Source organism: Siniperca chuatsi, linkage group LG17, assembly GCF_020085105.1.
Source record: "Siniperca chuatsi isolate FFG_IHB_CAS linkage group LG17, ASM2008510v1, whole genome shotgun sequence".
Lineage (NCBI taxonomy): Eukaryota > Metazoa > Chordata > Actinopteri > Centrarchiformes > Sinipercidae > Siniperca > Siniperca chuatsi.
This window is the reverse complement of record NC_058058.1, coordinates 15605291-15624910: the sequence shown is the minus strand read 5'-3', so window position 1 is coordinate 15624910 and position 19620 is coordinate 15605291. Positions and strand designations below refer to the sequence as shown.

Sequence of the window (19620 nt, the reverse complement as noted above, 5' to 3'; positions counted from 1 at the left end):
GAGGGAATGATCCAAATTTAGAAAGCACACATACACACCTAATGTACAAATACATGACATGACAGTACCCGCACATCTAGTACAAGCTTTAACAAAACTTTCCCCTCACCTAGCCAGGGCAAAGGCAAGATACACACTTCTAAGTACACACCGACACAGGAGCAGGAACTGTTGAGGAGATATAATTAACCTTTCTGTGACTGCCTGTTAAACGGCTGTGATGGAAACTGTGGTCACATTTTTTGTATCTGCTGGTTTTTTTTAGACACAACTAACTATGGCTCACCCTGGAGCACTTAGAAAGTTCTCAGAAAGTTCTGCTCTGAATTCACAACAGCGATTCTAATTTTTTTACTGCGGCCTTGGCTGAAGCTGCCAAGAAATTAATTTACATGACACTTTATTACTGAAATTCCACAATAAATGAGAATAATGTGAAATTTCCCTAAAGGATATTTGCTCATTTCAGTGTTTTTAGACTTCAAGGTCCCAGTTGACTAAACTTTGTCTTAAGCGAGGAAACTTTCTGTACCTGGACCTACCAACTGCCATGTATGAACACTATACATCTCAAGAAAAAAACCACAGGAATTTCATTGTTTTACCAGTTTAACAGTGTAGACACTTTATTTTTCAGGTCGCAAAAGGCAAACTTTAAAATTCAAACACTTTTCCAGGTTTATCATAGGCCCCATGCATAACACATTTTCTTTAAAAAAAAAAATTGCAGACCTGGAATTTTAGAGAAAGAAAACGACAACAAATCATTGGAATTTATTCAGTGTTTCTTACAGTAGAAGGAACAACAGTATAAAGAGAAGGACAGCGAGAAAGGGGAGGTCACAGTCAGCAGTAATGTTAATATTGAGCGTATGACGGGACATTGAGGGGAATCTGCAGCAGCCATACGAGGGGTTGCTAACGAGTTTGGGGTGCAGGGCTTTAGCTGATGCAAGTAGACCTTGCGGGTACTCGGTGTTGGGGGGTTTACTCTGCCTTCTCGTAGGAACGCGTGCAAACGACATCTCCCATTGTAAGCGTCTGTGATGGAGAGAGAAAGACAGTGAAAATACAACCAACACACACATACTGTACAGATGCCACATGTATGTACACATTTTGTGTGAGCACTGACCAGTGTGAGGACCTTGTCTTTGACTTCCCTGACCAGTGTGGTCTCTTTGTCGTCCCATTTCTGTACGTGCACCATCTTCCCATTGTCTATTGATACAAAGGACTGCAGCCAACAGAGAGACAAACGGAGGGAGATTATTACACCCAAGTGTACATACAAGATCATATTAATCATCTCGTGAATGGATATTTGGTCCATTTAATGGAACTAAATACATTTTTTTAAGTACAATGGTGATGTACCTGCTTTGCAAAATAGTGTTACTATTTTATGCTACTTTATACTTCTACTTTACCACTTTTCAGAGGCAGATACTGATCTTTTTTACTCCACTACATTTATTTGACAGCTATAGCTATATAGCCTACCTTGCAGATTACGTTTTATATATTTATATATTGTACATGATGATCTTATAAAATATGATGCATTGTTACAGATTAAACTACCAAACACTATATAAAGTAGTTAAAATTAGCTCTGCCTCGAACCAGCTACAACAGTGCTACTTCTTTTGCTAACCTATGTAACTTTAGCTGGACAGCAGACATCTGTGGCCGCAAGTAACAAATTAATTAATGCTAAAATGTAATGTAACAATAGTACAAGTAGAGAAGAGTTGTAAAGTCAGTAAACTGGCTCAGTAATGTCAGTTATAGCCTAAAGTAATATCTCTCTAAGGTTTGCTAACGTTAGCTAACTTTAGCCACCATAAGCTCCTGTTCGTACCAGACCAAGACAGGCTGTAGCAGCAAAACCCTTGAATATATTAAATTGATTAAGAGTGTGTTTAATTTAAATTTTGCTTTTTATGTGTAAGAGGAAGAATGTGTTGTTTCTTCTTTCAAAACTTACATAGTGTGACGTTAAAGCATCACTAATAATGATCCAAGGTAAGGTTGCTGTGTCTTAGGTCTCATTTTATGGTTGCAAATTATGACCAGTCCATCTTCTCTGACCCTCACCTCTCACCTCTGAAACAAAAATGGCAACCCCCAACTGTGACGAATCACAGTTGTTTGTTTAGCCATCAGTCATCCTCAAGACTATAATTATAGCTTTCATATATTTATGGATACTTCAGCATTTTGTAGGTGTATAGTGGGTTTTGAGGAGGCTGAAGTTCTAAAAATTGCTTGCCTCATAGAGAGCCACTTAAACCCTCTTTATCAAAGATTAAACACTGTTAAATTGAGGTTTTGCCCTTGAGTGTTGGTATTCCTCATCAATCTCCTGTCTGAGCAACCTGGCCCTTGACGTCTCACCTTAACCTTCCTGTCATCAGCGGTGGTCTCGTCAAACTCCTCTCCCAGTTTGAATGTGAGCTCTGTGTTCTTAAATGTGCTCTGGGTCTTCAACGTCACCATGTCACCATCCACTGAGATGATGGTGGTAGGCTTGGTCATGACGCCCACCTTACGTGTAGCAAAGCCCACACCTGTAGAAAACAAAGACACATGGGTACTGTAGTGTGTTGGGGGAGGATATAGAGGACATTGTTGCCTTGATACATACAAAAAAATAAACGAGACTTAGAGCCTACAGCCATGCAAGCAGCTCTGTGAGTAATAACAAATAACAGATCAAACAAACTGACAACTCCTTTCCTCAACTGTAGTTAGGCACGGATGTGCTTTAGGCTAAATGCTAACATTAGCAATCTACATGCATATTAGCAGAGTACACCTGAGGCTGATGGGAATGTCATTTGTTTTAAAGGTATTTTGTAATAAACCAAATTTTATGGCAATCCACCCGACAGTTGTTGAGTTAGTTCACTCGTGATCAAAGTGGAGGACCAACCAACCATCCCAAGTCCTTAAATAATATGTGCTAAAACTCTGTTGAATAGTTTGATTAATCTAAGTAAATATCTCCATAATTAATATTACCAGAGTGAGGATATTTTGAGAACATTTTAAAGCAATAGCAATACATTTGCTCTTTGGGTCTCCTTCAACTGACACACTCTCTAATCTCTATTTGTCTACTGTCCAAACCTGCAGCATGTTCTTCAAACACTGCAAGGTCCTATTGACCTGAATCCTTGTCTGGGCATGTATGTGTGCAAATGATTACTTGCTTTCCTTTTAGGGTGTGTGTGTGAGGGATCAAAAGCGTTTTATTTGGTGAAAGTGACACACACCCTTTGCTACCAAAGTAGAAATCTGTTTGTTTTTCAGGCTGACAATCCAGTTCATCTCCAAGAGCCCCGCCAGCTACAATCCTACAATCAGAATCACAATTTTGTGTGTGTTGCTCTGACTTAGGCTACCTAAAAAAAAAAAAGTAATTAAATAAATAAATAAAAGCTGTGTACCCAATTGGGAAAAAGCTGATTTATGGGTCAGTGGTTAAGGATAAGGTTAGGGTAAGTCTCCAGGAAATGAATGTAAGTCTATGTAATGTCCCCAAAAGTGACATAATTAAATGTGTGTGTGTGTGTGTGTGTGTGTGTGTGTGTGTGTGTGTGTGTGTGTGTGTGTGTGTGTGCAGACGCCTCATTGATCAAGAGGATTGGGGTTGATGGGTCTCTGGTTTCTATGGTGACCAGAGCAGACAGGTCGATTTTAATAGGTCACTGGTCACTGGGCATGAATCTCTCTCACACTCACACACAACCTCAGTCAAATAGTTTAGTGTCATTCTTCGCGGTTGTAAAACTCAGAGCACCTGCCCCCATCACACACACACACACACCAAACTATGTGTGAGATATTTTGGAGCTCACTTTATCTGCACATTCTCGTCCCATTAGGCATTGGGACCGTCTTAATATTCTCCTCCCATAGCCTCAAACAATGAACAGCTTTCAGTGAAGGTCACCCACATTATGCTCAAGTGTGTGTGTGTGTGTGTGTGTGTGTGTGTGTGTGTGTGTGTGTCTATTCAGAGTTTCTCACAGTGGGGTGATTTTTTTCTCCACTAAAAGAGAGCCCCTCCCTCGTTTCCAGCACTTAGGCCATGCGATCAACCACTCTTCCTCTTTTTCCTCCCCCTCTGATTCCCATCTTCTCCTGCTTTCTTTCTCTCTCTCTTCTCTTTCTCTGCCCCTCTTCCTCTTTCCACCCTTATTCTTCTTCTACATCTTTTTTTTCATTCTTCATCTTGGTTAATCTCTTATTTGCCTCTCCATTGCCTCCCTTTATCTTTTGTACGCATTACCAGCTGCTTAAAGAGTTTAAACACAAACATACCTTAAAGCATTGATCTTCTCAGCCCCACATTTTCACATGTGCTCACATGCAGCACTGGCAGCACTGCATCCTCTCCTGTTACACACGCATGCGCACACACACTCACATGCATATATTGCACACACAAAACACACACTTACCCAGCTCCTTCATGTATTCATCAAATTTATCGCTCTCCTTGAGGTTCCATGTGCCAACGAAAGCCTCAGCCATGTCTGCAGGAGTGTGGAGGAATGAGGGCACGAGAGACTGTGTGAGGAAGCAAAGCGAGGGAGCGACAGAGTGAGAGAAGAGGGAGAGAGACAGAGGGAGTGTAGTCAGCACCACAGGCTGAGCAGCAAGCCTACTGGCTGGATTTATACCGGCTGTTCATGATGTCATCAGGCTGTGTGCTCTCTGCAGGGGAGGAGGGAGGGGCGAAGAGTTAGGGGAGGGATGGAGACAAAGAGAGGCAGAGTGACTGTGTGAGATAAACTTGTTTTTTCAAAAATGGCTCCATGCAAATAAAGCATATTTGAATGTGAATTATATTTTTTTTCTGAATGATTTGTTTGCATCAATTTGTTTTGTCTCTATAGTATTCTATGTAGTATAGTAATGTAGTCGTGTAGCACAGTATAGTGCACAGATATGTATCATTCGGAATGATTGCACCTACATTGTAAACCTTGTACAACATGGCTTTGGCAAAACTGTACAAACTGTACTACTGAAAATTTGAATTTGAACATTTGAGAAAGAGTAAGAGAGGAAGGATCAGAGAGAGAGCAACAGGGCCTCTGTAAATAAGCCCGAGCTTAAGAGAATAAAAGGCAGAGTAAAGAAAAGAGGGGGGGAATGAGGAAGAGGAGGGGTTGATGAAAAAAACCCACTGTCAGAGAGAGAGAGAGAATTAGAAGAAAAACAGATTGAGCCTGAGGGGAGGGGATGATTGATTTGTTTGCAGTGGGGGGTTGAAGGTTGAAAAGAATGTCATGATGGTCCTCTCTGCCTCTATTCTTGCCTCACTACTTTTCTCTTCTGTGAACCTTCTTACTCAGTTTTTCAGTTTTTCCACCTGCTTTTGTGCTTGTTTGACTTTTACTGACCTCAGTCTGGCCTGCCAGAGCACAGAGGGTGATACTGTGTGTGTGTGTGTGTGTGTGTGTGTTGTGTTGTGTTGTGTGCACACGTGTACGCTCGCACGTGATGGCAGAGTGAGTTATAGTCATGAGTGTCAAGATAAGGATGTTGGAAGGTTGGTTTATTACTTGTGCTTATTTTGCACACACACAGAAAAAAAAACTTTATTTAGGAGGACATTACATTGGCTTTCATTCATTCCCTGAAGACTTACCATAACTGTAACCAAAAATCAAGTCTTAAAGCATAAATCTGGTGATATTCTGTTTTTTTGTCAACAAATCCCATGACAAGAACACAACCAACAATAAATAGCTATTTCTAGTATGGACAAGTATTGTCTGTGTAGCTTATTCCTCTCTGCCATAGACCTCAATTTACTTAAAAAACTATTTAAAACACATCAGTGAATCACACTGTTGCGCTGGGTGACATGTTCCTTCATTACAATGAGCATGTGCACTGTACTTTATTTTGAGTCGTACCTCATCCAAGTGCAGTAAATACTCACTAGAGCACCAAATGTGTATTCATCCATGGCTGAAAATAGTCCCTAACAAATGCGGTATTTACTCCAGTTTGAGTAACATTAGCTAAAAACTACAGTGCCCAGCTGTTTTAGGAAATCATTTAGCCTTACTTGAAAATGAAAGTATATATTTGTGTCTTGTTTTTAAAGATTTGTGTCTTCACAGGAACCAATGAGCTAACCGCTCAACACCACACAGGGTAGGGAAGTCGAAAAGAATTGCGAGACCAACTAATGCATTGTTGCTTTTGATCTTTTCATGGGATTGCTGACAATAGTAACACCAGCCATATACATTAAAGGCCCTGAAAACCTATTTAGCGATCAGACTTTGTGGCAACATTTAAATCAAAATGGGTGTGGGGTCGTTTACTTAGATTGCCAGGTCACTGTGAATCCTATCTGACCAAACCACACCCACACAGTCCTGATGAGTTTTTGACTGTTAATCTCTTAATAAATAACTAAAGATTTTTTTGCAATGTTAACTTTGATTGTTGCTTGTATAGTCATGCAAATTTAATGTTATAGAGAAATACTTAAGATGTGACACCAAGTCTACTCCCAACCCTTATCTTAAAAGAATAGTTCAACACTTTGGGGAGTGCGCTTTTTCACTTTCTTGCGTGTGTGTTGAGAAGAAGATTGATATCTAATGTCTGTACAGTAAATATGAAGCTACAGCCAGCGGACAATTAGCTTAGCTTAGCATAAAGACTGGAGACAGGGGGAAACAGCTAGTCTGGCTCTGTCCAAAGGTAACAAAATCCACTTCCAGCACCTCTAAAGCTCACTAATTAACACGTTATATCTTGTTTGTTTAATTTGTACAAAAACTGAAGTGTAAAGATGACAAGTTGTGGTTTTATGGGGCATTATGTGCTGGACTATTTCTTGGCCAGGCGCAGTATCTTTGTGTTAAGATAAGCTAACTGCTGGCTGTAGCTTCATATTTAGCACACCGGTATTTATCTTCTCATCTAACTCTCGCCAAGAAATCAAATAAAGCGTATTTCCCAAAAAATCAAACTATTCCTTTAAAACTAATTCTAAGCTTCACCCTGAGTTCAAATCCCCTTTAAAGAGCCCTTTAAATATTTGGTCACAGGCCAACGCCTCCAAAACTTGCAAAACATGTCCTCATTCCCAAGGACTAAAATCAAATCAGTCCTCAGAAACATATGTAGATGTACTGGAGCACACACACACACAGCAGCAGCATTCATTCACAAGCAGAAATGTCCACTTATCATCCTTCTGTCTCTGTGTCTAAGGAAACTCCCCTGTCTGCAGATGGTCTGATGATCTCTGTAAATTGTGTAATAACAAACACATATTCCCAACACACAGACTCACAATCACACACTTGCTCTGAAAAAGCAGGGACTGGATGGAAAAAAGTCAATAGTCACACCCTGTCCCACTGCCCTTGTCCTCCAGTTGCCTCCCTTCTCTCTTGTCTATTAGCGTGTCCAAACTGGCACATGTGTGTGTGACGGAACAAATCTCTGGCGATCATGGGTGTGACATTTGACATAACAGGTGTGAGAGAGAGACACATGGAAGGGGGGGGTGAAAGGTGGAAATCATTGAACTCTGGCCTAGAATATGTTCACAGGCTGTCTGTGGCTGTGCAAGTGAGTTTCAACATGTGCGTGGGTGTGTGCTTGACCCAATCCTATGATATAGTGCTCTTGGATGCCACTTTCGTCACACCTCACATAAAGTTGGATTTTCTCCAGTAGTTTCAAGCAAGAAATTTCCTGCAGGCATCGTTTTTATAAAGGCTTCTAACTCATGCATGGTGAAAGCTTTAGCCTGGATAAAACCATGCATTCTAGTGCTAAATAAATAACTAAATAAGCACTATCCATCACATGAGTGAACACAGATGTATTAGCAATTACATGAGCAACGTCTTTATCTTGTTTGTGCAGAATCTTAGTATCTAATGAGTTTAATTCTTTGTGTACAAACCAAAATCAATTTTTCAGGCTAGACTGCTGTTGAGTTTGTTGACCTAAGGAGTGATAATAGTCCAAATACTGTCCAGGCAAACCCTGCACAGCCTGTGTTTGGCCTTAACACACACGACTTTATCCAAGCAGGCATCTGTAAGTGTCTGTCTGTTGAAGTATGTGTGTGTGTGTGTGTGTGTGTGTGTGTGTGTGTGTGTGTGTGTGTGTGTAACTACATTGAGCTGACATAAGCAGAAAGCTGGTAGGCCTGGAACGCTGGACAGGGTTAAATCCCCGAACAGCTAAAGGAAGAGAGGGAACGCCATAAACAGAGGAATGTTGATGTTTCTTCCAGCTTTCTTAAGGCTTTCCTGTGCATCTGTGTTTGACTGTGTGGATAATACAATAAACATCTGGACATTGCCACTCCCTTCTCTAACACACACACTCATTCGTTCAGTCATTCACTCTGCAGCCTCTCTCTTTATGTCGCTGGCTGCACATATCTGCACTCATTCTCACTCCCTTGTCTCAATGGCGCTTGAGTAACAAGGCAGAAAGTTAATCACATGAATGGAGGGGCAAAAGATTGAACAGCATCATGACTCTGCATGACTCAGATTACGGAATGAATGGTAGACAGTATACAAGATGTAACTAATGGCATTATTAATGGTTAATGGGCTAATAACCCATTAAAACTGCAGTTTTAAATGTTCAGTCCTTAATAAAGGGTTTTTACCACAATCAACGAGGTATGTGGTCAAACAGTCCATTGCGAGGGATTTTCTGATGAAATAAAGATCTTCTTAAAAAGACAGAGAAAACATAATGCTTGAGGAGGCTAAATCTTTTTCCCCAACCTGGCAACCCAAAAGTTGTTCTTGTTAATGGTTTATAACTGATTTATATAGCATTAGGAAATGACTTATAATACTACTTATTAATCTCTCTATAAAGAGTGATTAGAAAAGGGTACCATTTATTGTGGTAACAGTTGTTGTGTTGCACACACTGCAGAGTAGTGACTATGTGTGTGTGTGTTTGTGTGTGTTTTTTGTTACCTCTGCAGATGGGAAGAAGTACTATTTGGCCCTTTCCTGGATCACCATGCCTCTGTGCATCTCCTCTCTCTCTGCTGGGACATTCAGTAGGTACACTTGCCTCCTCTGCTGGCCAGACACTAGTAGTGCAACATTAGTCTAGTTGCCTTCTGGTAGTACAGGCCACTTATTGATTTGGCAGTTGTGGGCAGGATACTGCAAAATTAAAATTACCACCACTGATAAAATGTGAACTAAAACATTTTTTAGTCAAGGTTTCAACCCCAAAAACGAATCAGTGCTATTATGACAATGTAGTATGAAACCTTAATACTGTAAAATTACAAAATGACCCGCAAACACATAAAATAAAACAGAAATGATAATCAACATTAATCCATCAGGAGCCCAACTTGTTTTGACCATGATCTGAAAAATATGAAAAAATTGGGTTCCCGGTGGCCTAGGGGTTTAAGGTCCTCCATGTAATCACAATGTCCTCTGTGTGAGTCCAGCTTGGGACTCATGTCATCGCCCATCTCTCTCCCCTTGTTTCCTCTGAGCTGCCTGTCAGTCTGTAATAAAGGTGTAGAAAACAGAAGAAAACACACGTTAAACTATAAGGACAAAATAGATAAATGATTATGGATTAACACTATTCAGCACTTTTGTTTTCAGTTTGAGACAGCACACACACACACACACACACACACACACACAGTTGGGTCTCAGTGGTGAGTCCAGGATGAGAAGCCGGGAATAGGAGTTGTTGCTTCCTGATCCAATATTAACAGTATCCTTGGAGACAGAGCCGTGGGGGGCAGTGCATTAAAAGATCAACCAGACACTGTGTGTGTGTGTGTGTGTGTCTGTGTGTGTTTGTGTGTGTGTGTGTGTGTGTGTGTGTGTGTGTGTGTGTGTGTGAGGCAGAGTTTTGGATTCCATCAGTGAAACTATGGTAACTGCGCCTGAGACTGGCAGTCCCTCTCCTCCTCTGTCAGTGCGATTTTACACCATAACTTTCTCCTAGTCATTGTGATACAAAAGGTTTTGTGAAAAATGATGCAGTTTTTCATCCTTCATTCACTCCCCAGTTGACACAGAAACAGGAACAAAAGCAGTAGCTACACTTATTGTTTCTGTGAATTTGAAGGTTTTAACAATCTGAGGAAGAATTTACTTTATGTTATGGGTTTGTAAGACTTATTCTTTTTAAAATAATTTAGGGCATTTTTACCTTTATTAGATAGTGACAGTAGAGAGTTGACAGGAAATGAAAGGAGAGAGAGAGATGGGTGATGACATGCGATTACATGGTCAGTGCGGGCCTTAAAATGAAGCAATGTCTACTTGCAACCTCTTGTCAGTGGTTGCATACATTTACCAGTTATATCCAGTTAAGCAAAGGACTGATTGTCCCCCTAGTTTTAAGATAAGTCTTGAGGAAGTAAAATTATCCAGTAATTTACAAGAATAAATGGATGGGAGCCGAAACGTCTTGATTCTGAAAACAGTGTCCAGATGACTACGACTGAAACCTTTTCTACGATGGAACATTCCTGGACGAATGAGGGACTACACCGTCTTACAAGAATAAAGCAAAGATTAGTACCTACTGTTGATCATCTCATGGCCCCTCAAATTTATCTTGCAACCCCTTGTGGACCAGTGCCCCAGGCCACCAGGGTGCTCCTTCAGGCTTTTTATTATCAATTTTTTTTAGCCACTCCAAATTTGACTGTTACATCTGAATCATAAACATAGTAGATTTAATGATGTCAATTAATTTAGCATTTATACATACCTGGCATACCATGTGCTGATAACTTTGAAACAGCCTGTACAGCCTTACGTCACTTAGAAAGTGAGAAAATATAATTGCAGAGTTAAATTAATTTAATTTTACAAAACGTTTTGGCTGCTAGTGATGCATTTATCAGGAGGTTGGGGTCGCATTGGAATTTTAACTCATCACCTCAGCATTACTAAAATCCTGCTACTCATCATTCAGTAATGCCTAATTGTATCTGAACGCATTGGACTTGTAGTTGTTGTGCCTCTTGGAGCAAAACTGTTCTATCAGTATGCTACATGCGAAACTGGTCAATTTGGTTTTCTTTGTCGTCTTCTCCGAAGTGATGAGACGGTGCCAGCTGCGCAACTTGCGCCATCTAATGTAATCAAATAGGCCTAACACTAGTCAACAACAGACACCGATGAGAGGTGTTTTTATTAAGCCTATGTTAGAGTAAAGCAGCGCCCTTAACGCAACATAATCGCTTTTCTGAAAAACATTCACCAGCAACTTCTCCTCACTCACCTGAACTGGTCTCATCAGTTTCAAGTCTAATCACGGTAAAACAGAACAGTTCCGGTCAGTACGTTCAAAATAAAACCTCTTTTTAGCTCTTCGCTAGCCTAAAGTACACTGATAAGAGAAAACGGCCGCTTTAATGACATGACAAAGTAGATGGCAACCACATGTTTTATACTGCTCTGTAATTTGGCCACCCACAGCACAATATTCAGTTATTTAAAATATTTTATTTTGATGGCAAAATCGCTCAGCTTCCGGTATTTCTCTGTCTCCAGCCGTCCAACTTGATGCGTATCCATGGCAACCACTCTAGAGACACCAGGTCCGGTCATCTCACAGCGCATCCCGTTACCTTTTCTGGAAGCCAACGGCCGAGGACGTGGCCGCAGCAACTTGTGGAGAAATAAGAGTGAATAAAAAATAAATGTCGCCGAGTTGTTTTTTTCTGTGTTGTTTGGGAAAGTCATGACGCCATCACAGAGAGCCAGGTATGGATGCGAAGCGGCACGTAACGCTAAATGGAAAATTGCAGGTGAGTCGATGGTCGGATTGAATAGATTTTACCTAGGCCTACAGTTAACGTTGATTAAATTAAAAACTCAAGACTCTTTTAAAATGTAATGGCTAAATTGTCTGTATGATGTATGCCTATGCATTAACTAGAAACACTAACTTTGTAAAGATTTTAAAGATTGTGACTCCATCTGAGCTGTGAAAAATGTAAAATATTGTGATTTACGTGACAGTTATAGAAAGGGTCATCTACCCCCCCCCCCACACACACACACACACAGATACACAAAGACCCTTGAAGGTCCCAGGACCCCCAAGAAAAAGCTGATTCAATCTTTCTTGAATGGCCACAGCTGGTTCTTTATGAGATCTTTAAGCTAAACTTTGCACTGTGAAAAGCTTTTATTGTTAAGTGTGTGTGTGTGTGTGTGTGTGTGTGTTGCTCACTCTCAGGGGGCTAGTGGTGTCTTGTTAAAAGGGGGGCCTGGTCATGTTAGAGGTATAGGGGCTTGTGTTTCTGTCTGTTGTCCTGCATCTGGAAACAAAACAAAAAAACAAACCCCGCACTGACTGGACGGATAGCATCTCTGTGTCTCCCTCAGTGCCAGAAAGTGAAACGTCAAAGATGCTGCGTGTCTCTAATGCTTCATTAATCATGCAGATTCAGCTGAGCCCTAATCAGGTCGAGCAAGCTTTTGTTAAGTTGTGTGTGTGTGGGTTTGCATGACTTAAGGAAGCCTGAATAATTCAGCCGCTGGGACAGGGTGCTTGAAGAATCTCAAATGGCCCTTGCACCCCATGTGATGGAAAACACTCAAATCTAATCAGCCGGATTTGTTTTCACACACACTCGCACAGGATGAGGAACCGGTGTTGTATTACTTATACGTTTTACTCTGTATACAAGTCTAGAAGAAACAAATAGAGAGATGACGTCAGTGTTATTAAGTATACTTTCAATAATCCAACTCTTGCTTTCTGTCTTTGTTCTTTCCACCACTGCCCTCCTCTCTCCCTCTGTCCCTTCAGCTCCTCCGGTGCCCTTGTTGAAGTGTGCTGGTGGGGCACCCCAGCCACGGCCCATTCACCCCCACCCTATGAGACAGGTATATAAGTCCCACTTCCCTCCTCCTCCTCCTCCTCCTCCTCACCTCCCTCTCTTCCACACCCGCCATGCAGAGGAGAGCGCCGAGAGGCCCCATCTGGTCACCATCGTCCGCCCCTGTGATCAAAGTACTTTACGCAAGGTGAACTCAATATTTACAATTTTTGGTAGCACTTTAAAATAAGCCACCATTCATGAAGGGTTTATAGGTTGTAACTGATGGCTTTATCAATGGTTAATAAATCTTTTAGTAACACGTCATACATTAGTTATAAGGTGTTAATAAGAACAATGTTTGGGTTGAGAGATGGTGTTTATCCTTTCTATTTGGTAATAATGCAGTTATAAATGTTTGTAACACATTGATAAGTCCTCTTGGGTTTTTCACTTTCTAATAAGCCATCAATCCTGCAGTTATAAATGTTAATAAGCTGTTAATAAATAGATTTTGGCAGCGATGCGTTACAGTTTGGCAGTCTGAGAGCTGAGGGAGTAATTTACATGGGAAAGAATTACATACTGTAACTTAACTTTGTTGTCCCTCTGATTTCAAGGTAACAGTCCTGTTGAACCGTAGAGGTGTGGTGTCCTTCGAGCAGCTGCTACTGGATATCTCTGAGGCGTTGGGGTTTCCTCGCTGGCACAGAGCCAGAGTCACACGCCTGTACACGACCCACGCACGAGAGGTGAGGCTCAATCACGGCCACATTAACCTGCTAGCGAGCCCCGAGGCAAAAAAGCACTGATGGGCACCTGTTAACTACTCCCATATTCCTCCCACATCCTCCCCAGGTTTGCTGCGGGGTACTAGGACTGAAATAATGAAGGTCTTGAAACTAGATTTTGACAGAGACCCTCTTCATGACAGGGCCTCAAGATTATGAAATATAGTGAGACACACCTTAAGGCCCTTTTCGAGTCAGAAGATGTTGTGCTTTAGTGTGTTCCCATAAAAATGTTCAATCTAAAAATGAACTCAAACAAGTTGACACATTGCAGACCTGGAGCTTTCAAGGCTCCTGAAATTATGGAGCCCCAGGGATTTGTCCCGCTTTGCCCAGTTGGTAATCCAGTGTTGGGTTTACCACACCCAATGCACTGATCTTCAGTCGACTCCCATCTACTGAGTGGGGCAAATAAGTTAAAAGGACAGCATGGGAAGCTGAAATAAATGGATATCTTGACACTGTCCCACTGAGGATTTAGGCCAGGTTGTTCTCAACTTTAACACTTGGGAGAAAAAACTCCAATTTCAGCTATAGACACTGTGAGGCTGAGCAATTCGTCAGCTCCTCTCCTCTTTCTGCCGTCATACTGCCCTGCATGTTTAGAAACGTAATACTGCTTGAGATTGTATTCCTCTGTCACATTAAACTCTATCTAAATATAATCAATTGTTGACCTTTCTTGAAACTCTATGTGCGGCAGGTCAACTTTTCTTTTAGAATACATAGAAAGAGACGTTTTGCAATTTCTACACTTTTAACTTGCAGCATTGCTAGAAAAATCAAACAATGATACAAATCAAAATGGTAAAAATCTAAGTTTTTGGGCTGGTTGTAACAGTTAATTCTAAACATGTCCGATGATATGAAATTATCTTGTGGTCCACATCTGGTCTTAAATTGTCATTCTTTCTCCTTATTTCATAGGTAAAAGGTGTATGTGATTTCTTCCGAGGCGAAGTGGCCTTCCTGGCGTTGGGGAAGGCTCGTCCAGAGCTGAGCAGTGTGCAGGAGGCTCTGGAGGAGCTGTTTCCAGAATATTCCCACTACCGGGCTGACGCGCTGCAAGCCTGGGAGAAAAGACTTCGTCCAGCGCCAGATAAAGCAGCTAAGGCAGACAGTGGATACAGTGAGGGGACAGACAGCGGCGAGACAAACTCTAACCAAGAGACACACCAGGACACAAATACACATGTCAAAAATCATACTAATACGCACAGAATGACACAGCTGCCTCACCATTTAGACACACACCAGCCTGAAGATTATAACTCAGATGTTCAGAAGTGTCATAAAAAGAATTCATGCCGAAAACCTGCTCACCTGCCCAACCACCTGCAGAGACTGCGTGCAAGGGGCGGGGACAGAGAGCGACAGCCTTTGGTCATTGGTCCATTTAAACATAAGGACAGTCTTAGAGAAGCAGACATACCCTCTCCTACACTGTGTGAGAACTGCTTAGCAAGGAGAGCTAAACATCAGGGTCCAGAATGGCTCAACCCACTGTCAGGGAGGGTCCCACTTCCTCCTGTGTCGAGGAAGCAAAAAGGAAGTTCTAATACAGAACAGGAAGTGAGAAAATTGTACGTTCATATCAGCCCTCCACCTCCTCAGCCAGTCAGCATAGAGGAGGAGAAGAGTCTTGCCCAATTACAACTTTCAAATCCACTTCCAGATGTGGGTCACAAGGGCATACAGCAGAGGACGACCTTTGACCTTCCCTCGGACGGCAGTGATGTCACCCTGGCAGATGTCGAGCATTGCTATGAAATTGGACGTGTGGTTGGAGATGGCAACTTTGCGGTAGTGCGAGAGTGCCGGCGTCGTGACAACGGGCAAACCCTTGCCATAAAGATTGTCGAACGCTCCAAGCTGATTGGCCGAGAGCACATGATGCAGAACGAGCTGAGCCTTCTGGGTAGCCTCTGTCACCCTCGCATAGTGCAGCTGTTTGCGCACCACCACACACACACTCACTCCTACCTGGTGATGGAGCTGGTGAGCGGGGGGGATCTGTTTGAGGCCATCAGCGAGAGGGGGAAGTTTCCAGAGGCAGAGGCAGGACTGATGGTGTCAGATGTGAGTGAAGCACTGAATTACATCCACTGCAAAAGTATCGTCCACCGAGACCTCAAACCAGAAAACCTACTGGTGAGTGTCAGCTTTAGTGTGATCTGACAATTACGTGTGTATGTGATTATTGCATCTTTAAAAATTATTCAGGTGGCATACTTTTTGTTTGTAAAAAGTTTAGTCAATCCCAGTGAAAAGTGGTGCAGTCTATGTGTATTTTCAGCCTATTCATCTCAGTGTCCCCGGGTCAGAGCCATGGGGGGTTTTGCATTGTGGCCTGCACTGCTGTCTGCCACAGTGTCTGATAGTGTCTTGATATTGCCACCAGGGGTGCCAAGGTTCAACATTTTAAAATTCTATACATAGTGGCTTTACTATTTAGAAAGCAAAATGATTCATTATTATTTATTTGTCTAATGATATCCTATATCCAAAATGGACTTAAAAGAAAGACTACCCATATTTTTTTTCTTTTTGAACAGCAAATATAAATTCTTTATTTTTCCTTTGTTAATTCAAGGTGACAACAGTCAGGTTGTATTCAGCCAACTTTTATTCATCTTCTGTCTAGACCCTTTTTTAATACTTTGTCTGGCCTTACATGTCACACTTTGCCACATTGCGATGTTGTCATACCAGTAAAATTTGTGATATTTAACTTAATATCACAGTTATGATTAATAGCTCTTGATACAAACTGAGGTCAATATTTTGCAAAACCAAAAATGCAGGAAAGTGTCAGCAACACAAGTTTCTATGGCAAGCATGTGGGTGCCCTTGGAGACATTTGAATTTTAAAAATATGATCCCAACTCTGCCTCTGTGCCTGCCTCTGTGTATGTCTGTATCTTGTTTTTCTTGTTGTCTCTCAGATAGAGTGTGTTGCTGCTAGCATCTGTAGGCTGAAGCTGGGAGACTTTGGTCTTGCCATGGTTGTGACTGAACCAGTCTTCACCATATGTGGCACGCCCACGTATGTAGCCCCAGAGATTCTCCATGAGACAGGTTAGTGCTGTTTGCTGCAGTATAAATCACTTCTTTACATTCCTTTACTTTAAAATCTGCATTTGCATCACTAAATACGGGCGTTTCTCTTTTTTTTAACTCTTCCTAACACTTCTTTTTTTATCAGTTTCCAATCTGAATTTGAGTATTTTCTTGTTTCAGAAATAACCGTGGTTTGACCCAACAGGTTATGGTGTTGCAGTGGATATATGGGCTCTGGGTGTTATTCTCTATATCCTGCTGTGCGGATTCCCCCCATTTCGCAGTCGGGATCGGGACCAGGAGGAGCTGTTCCAGCTAATAAAACAGGGACACCTCCACTTTCTGTCCCCCTACTGGGACCCCATCTCAGAAGGTGAGAAGTACAAAAAAAATAAAGTGCCATAAATCCCTAAACATACAAACACAACTAAACAATCTGTTTCTTATTCTGTTGTGTTTGTATGCAGAAGCCAGAGGCCTTGTCAGAGCTCTGCTTGAGCCAGATCCCACAATGAGGCTGACAGCAGAGCAGACCTTGCTGCATCCCTGGGTGAAGGCTATGGCTTCAATTTGCAGGCAGAGGGCGCTCACAGACAAACCTCAGAGGAGCGCAGCGGCTACTGGCGCAGAACCAGACACAGTCCAGATACTAGCTCAGACCAATGCAGCAGAAACAATGACAGACAAAACACCAGGACACACCAGCAGCGAGGAAGAAAACGCACATAAAGAGCTCGGCAGACATGATGAGAGACAAACTGAGATGAACACAGGAAGAGGACAAGATGAGGACAAACCACCACAGCTACAATCAAGTACAGTTTACACCATATCTCCACAGCTCAAAGTGCACACACCTTCAGAGGCCACACCTGGTCAACAGAGACCAGAGTGCACCTCTACAGACTCTGGGTCACCCAGCAGGGAGCCCAGCAGGCGAGAAATACAGGATCCAGGTCCCAAGCTGTCAAACACAGACTGGGATCCTGGCAGCCCAACAAGCTCGAGCGTTGAACTCAATCAGCTCGGCGTCCCCCGCAGCCCGAACTGAGCTTCCATCTCGGACACAATCAAAACAAAACAGCCGACAGCAGTCACCCCCAAAGTCACCACCTTCAACCAATCAGGTGCAACAAACCACAGCGGGTCACTCAACACAACACCACCCATCCTCTAACCCAGCAGCAGCTTCTTCATCTCACTCTCTCCATCAGCAGAACTTCACCTCTCCCCTGCACAACCCTCCCACAGCCACCGCCCAAAACCACCCAGCCCGAAAACTATGATGAGCCGAACGTTCGCACCACCATCACCCACCCACCCACACAGTAGTCTTGACCTCACTGTCAATCTCCTGTTTAACCGTGTGATTAGATCAGATCATCACTTTCATTGTTCCGGACAATGCCACTGATTTCTCGGCAGCCGAATCCTTGACTGGCAGTTGATGTGATTTACTCTCTTGGGATTGAATAGGGTTCTGATTGATGAGGTTAGATAAATCTCATAAATGTGTGTAATCCATGCATCCTGCAATCATAAACTGATCAGGAGATGTGGTGTAATGACCGAGGTATGTGTCCATCTAGGATTACAAGAGGAGGATGGGATGGGAAGTAATGAAGCACTGTGAACACGACGTTGAAATTACTGGAATAGAGTTGATCAAGTAGGACTCAATTTGGACATAAACATGTTTGCAGTTTGTCATTGTTTCTAATGTTGTGCTGATTCATGATAATACTTTTTAGTACATTTCTGAAGTGTTTTTGTTTTGGTTGTTCCTATATTTGTTTCTGCAAACCATGTTTAACCTTGAAAATGTGATATGTTATCATGTCTGCCATTCCTAGTGTAAGCTATTTTTGATTGCTTGCGACACTGACCGGATCCTCCTTTTATACCCCTAGAAGTCCATTCCTAGAAGTATATGTGCGAGGATCATTTAACTACCAACATTTGTTTACTATACGTTTATAAACTAAAAGTATCTGTACCAAGAACTTTATGTTTTAGTCCTAGTAAAAGTTTGCCATATTTACTAAATTCTTGAACGCCATCTTTCTGGCAATGTGTTTATTGTACATATTTTGTACTGGGTTGGGTTGGCAACAAACTACTGCTGATTTGAATTAATCGTAAATATACAGTTGTACACTGTAACGGTGTGATGACAAACAGCCAGTGAATTAGCAATCTGTGGCGAGATTTGGACAAATTAATGTGTGATAAGATCCAGTGGCTAATAATGCTAATTTCCAAGCATTCAGGACACAGTGTGTGACCACATACAGCTACTGTCAAACTGTGAGTGCACAGCTGAGAGTGTTTTGGCTCCCTGGCCATTCCACACAGACCAAATAAGGCATATCTGTCCGTCCAATGGGAGTGGTTAGTCCTGTCCTTCCCGATTGCAGGCAGCTGACACTGACATCCTGTCCCACCTACCCCGAAGCAGGCACACACACAGTCCCCCATCCTGTACACACACGCACCCCTCCCAGCCCTTGAGGCTGCTAAGCCACATATCTGGGGCACTGAAGGGATGAATAAGCTTATAAATGCTTCTGACCTAGTATCAGTGGCCAAGGGCAGCTAAGGCTTTCTTCGATCACCCTGTTTTTCTGGTTGAATTATTTATGCGTTAACACACACAAACACCGGGTCCCTTTACAACCAGCTGAACCACTTTGAGAGATTGCTGCCACAGGGGAATAAACATGGCAACATAAACAGTGTGTTGTTTGTTATAAAGTTTTGTCGAAAGTTTTTGATGTCACAGATTAGTGACAGTGTTATTAATGTGTTGTAATATGTAGATGTGGTCCATAAACACTGCAAATGTATAAAGGATGCGTCCTCTGTTGGAGTGGCCTAAATTTGTCGCATATCAGGTTTTGGTCACCTTTCAAGTCC

At 42.1% G+C, this 19620-nt stretch overlaps 2 protein-coding genes across 2 annotated transcripts; one reads left to right on the top strand and one right to left on the bottom strand.

The window, feature by feature from the left end:
- Nucleotides 1-599: 599 nt before the first annotated feature.
- On the bottom strand, nt 600-4676 carry fabp3 (fatty acid binding protein 3, muscle and heart). The gene is made up of 4 exons (XM_044171700.1): nt 4473-4676; nt 2401-2573; nt 1136-1237; nt 600-1041 (listed from the first exon to the last, which is right to left on the bottom strand). Exons 1-4 carry the CDS (start codon nt 4543-4545, stop codon nt 988-990), a joined length of 402 nt encoding a protein of 133 aa, XP_044027635.1. The 5' UTR covers nt 4546-4676; the 3' UTR covers nt 600-987.
- A 6925-nt stretch (nt 4677-11601) lies between these two features.
- dclk3 (doublecortin-like kinase 3) lies at nt 11602-19569 on the top strand. The gene is made up of 7 exons (XM_044171694.1): nt 11602-11833; nt 12844-13061; nt 13474-13605; nt 14572-15795; nt 16590-16722; nt 16910-17077; nt 17172-19569. Exons 1-7 carry the CDS (start codon nt 11767-11769, stop codon nt 17753-17755), a joined length of 2526 nt encoding a protein of 841 aa, XP_044027629.1. The 5' UTR covers nt 11602-11766; the 3' UTR covers nt 17756-19569.
- The last annotated feature ends 51 nt before the right edge of the window (nt 19570-19620 follow it).

Coding starts and splice junctions, on each gene's coding strand:
- fabp3 (XM_044171700.1), bottom strand. CDS start 4,545: ATGGCTGAGGCTTTCGTTGGCACATGGAACCTCAAGGAGAGCGATAAA. Junction 2,574..4,472: donor TGAATACATGAAGGAGCTGG/GTAAGTGTGTGT, acceptor TGTTTTCTACAG/GTGTGGGCTTTGCTACACGT. Junction 1,042..1,135: donor AAGACAAGGTCCTCACACTG/GTCAGTGCTCAC, acceptor TCTCCATCACAG/ACGCTTACAATGGGAGATGT.
- dclk3 (XM_044171694.1), top strand. CDS start 11,767: ATGACGCCATCACAGAGAGCCAGGTATGGATGCGAAGCGGCACGTAAC. Junction 11,834..12,843: donor CGCTAAATGGAAAATTGCAG/GTGAGTCGATGG, acceptor CTGTCCCTTCAG/CTCCTCCGGTGCCCTTGTTG. Junction 13,606..14,571: donor ACACGACCCACGCACGAGAG/GTGAGGCTCAAT, acceptor CTTATTTCATAG/GTAAAAGGTGTATGTGATTT.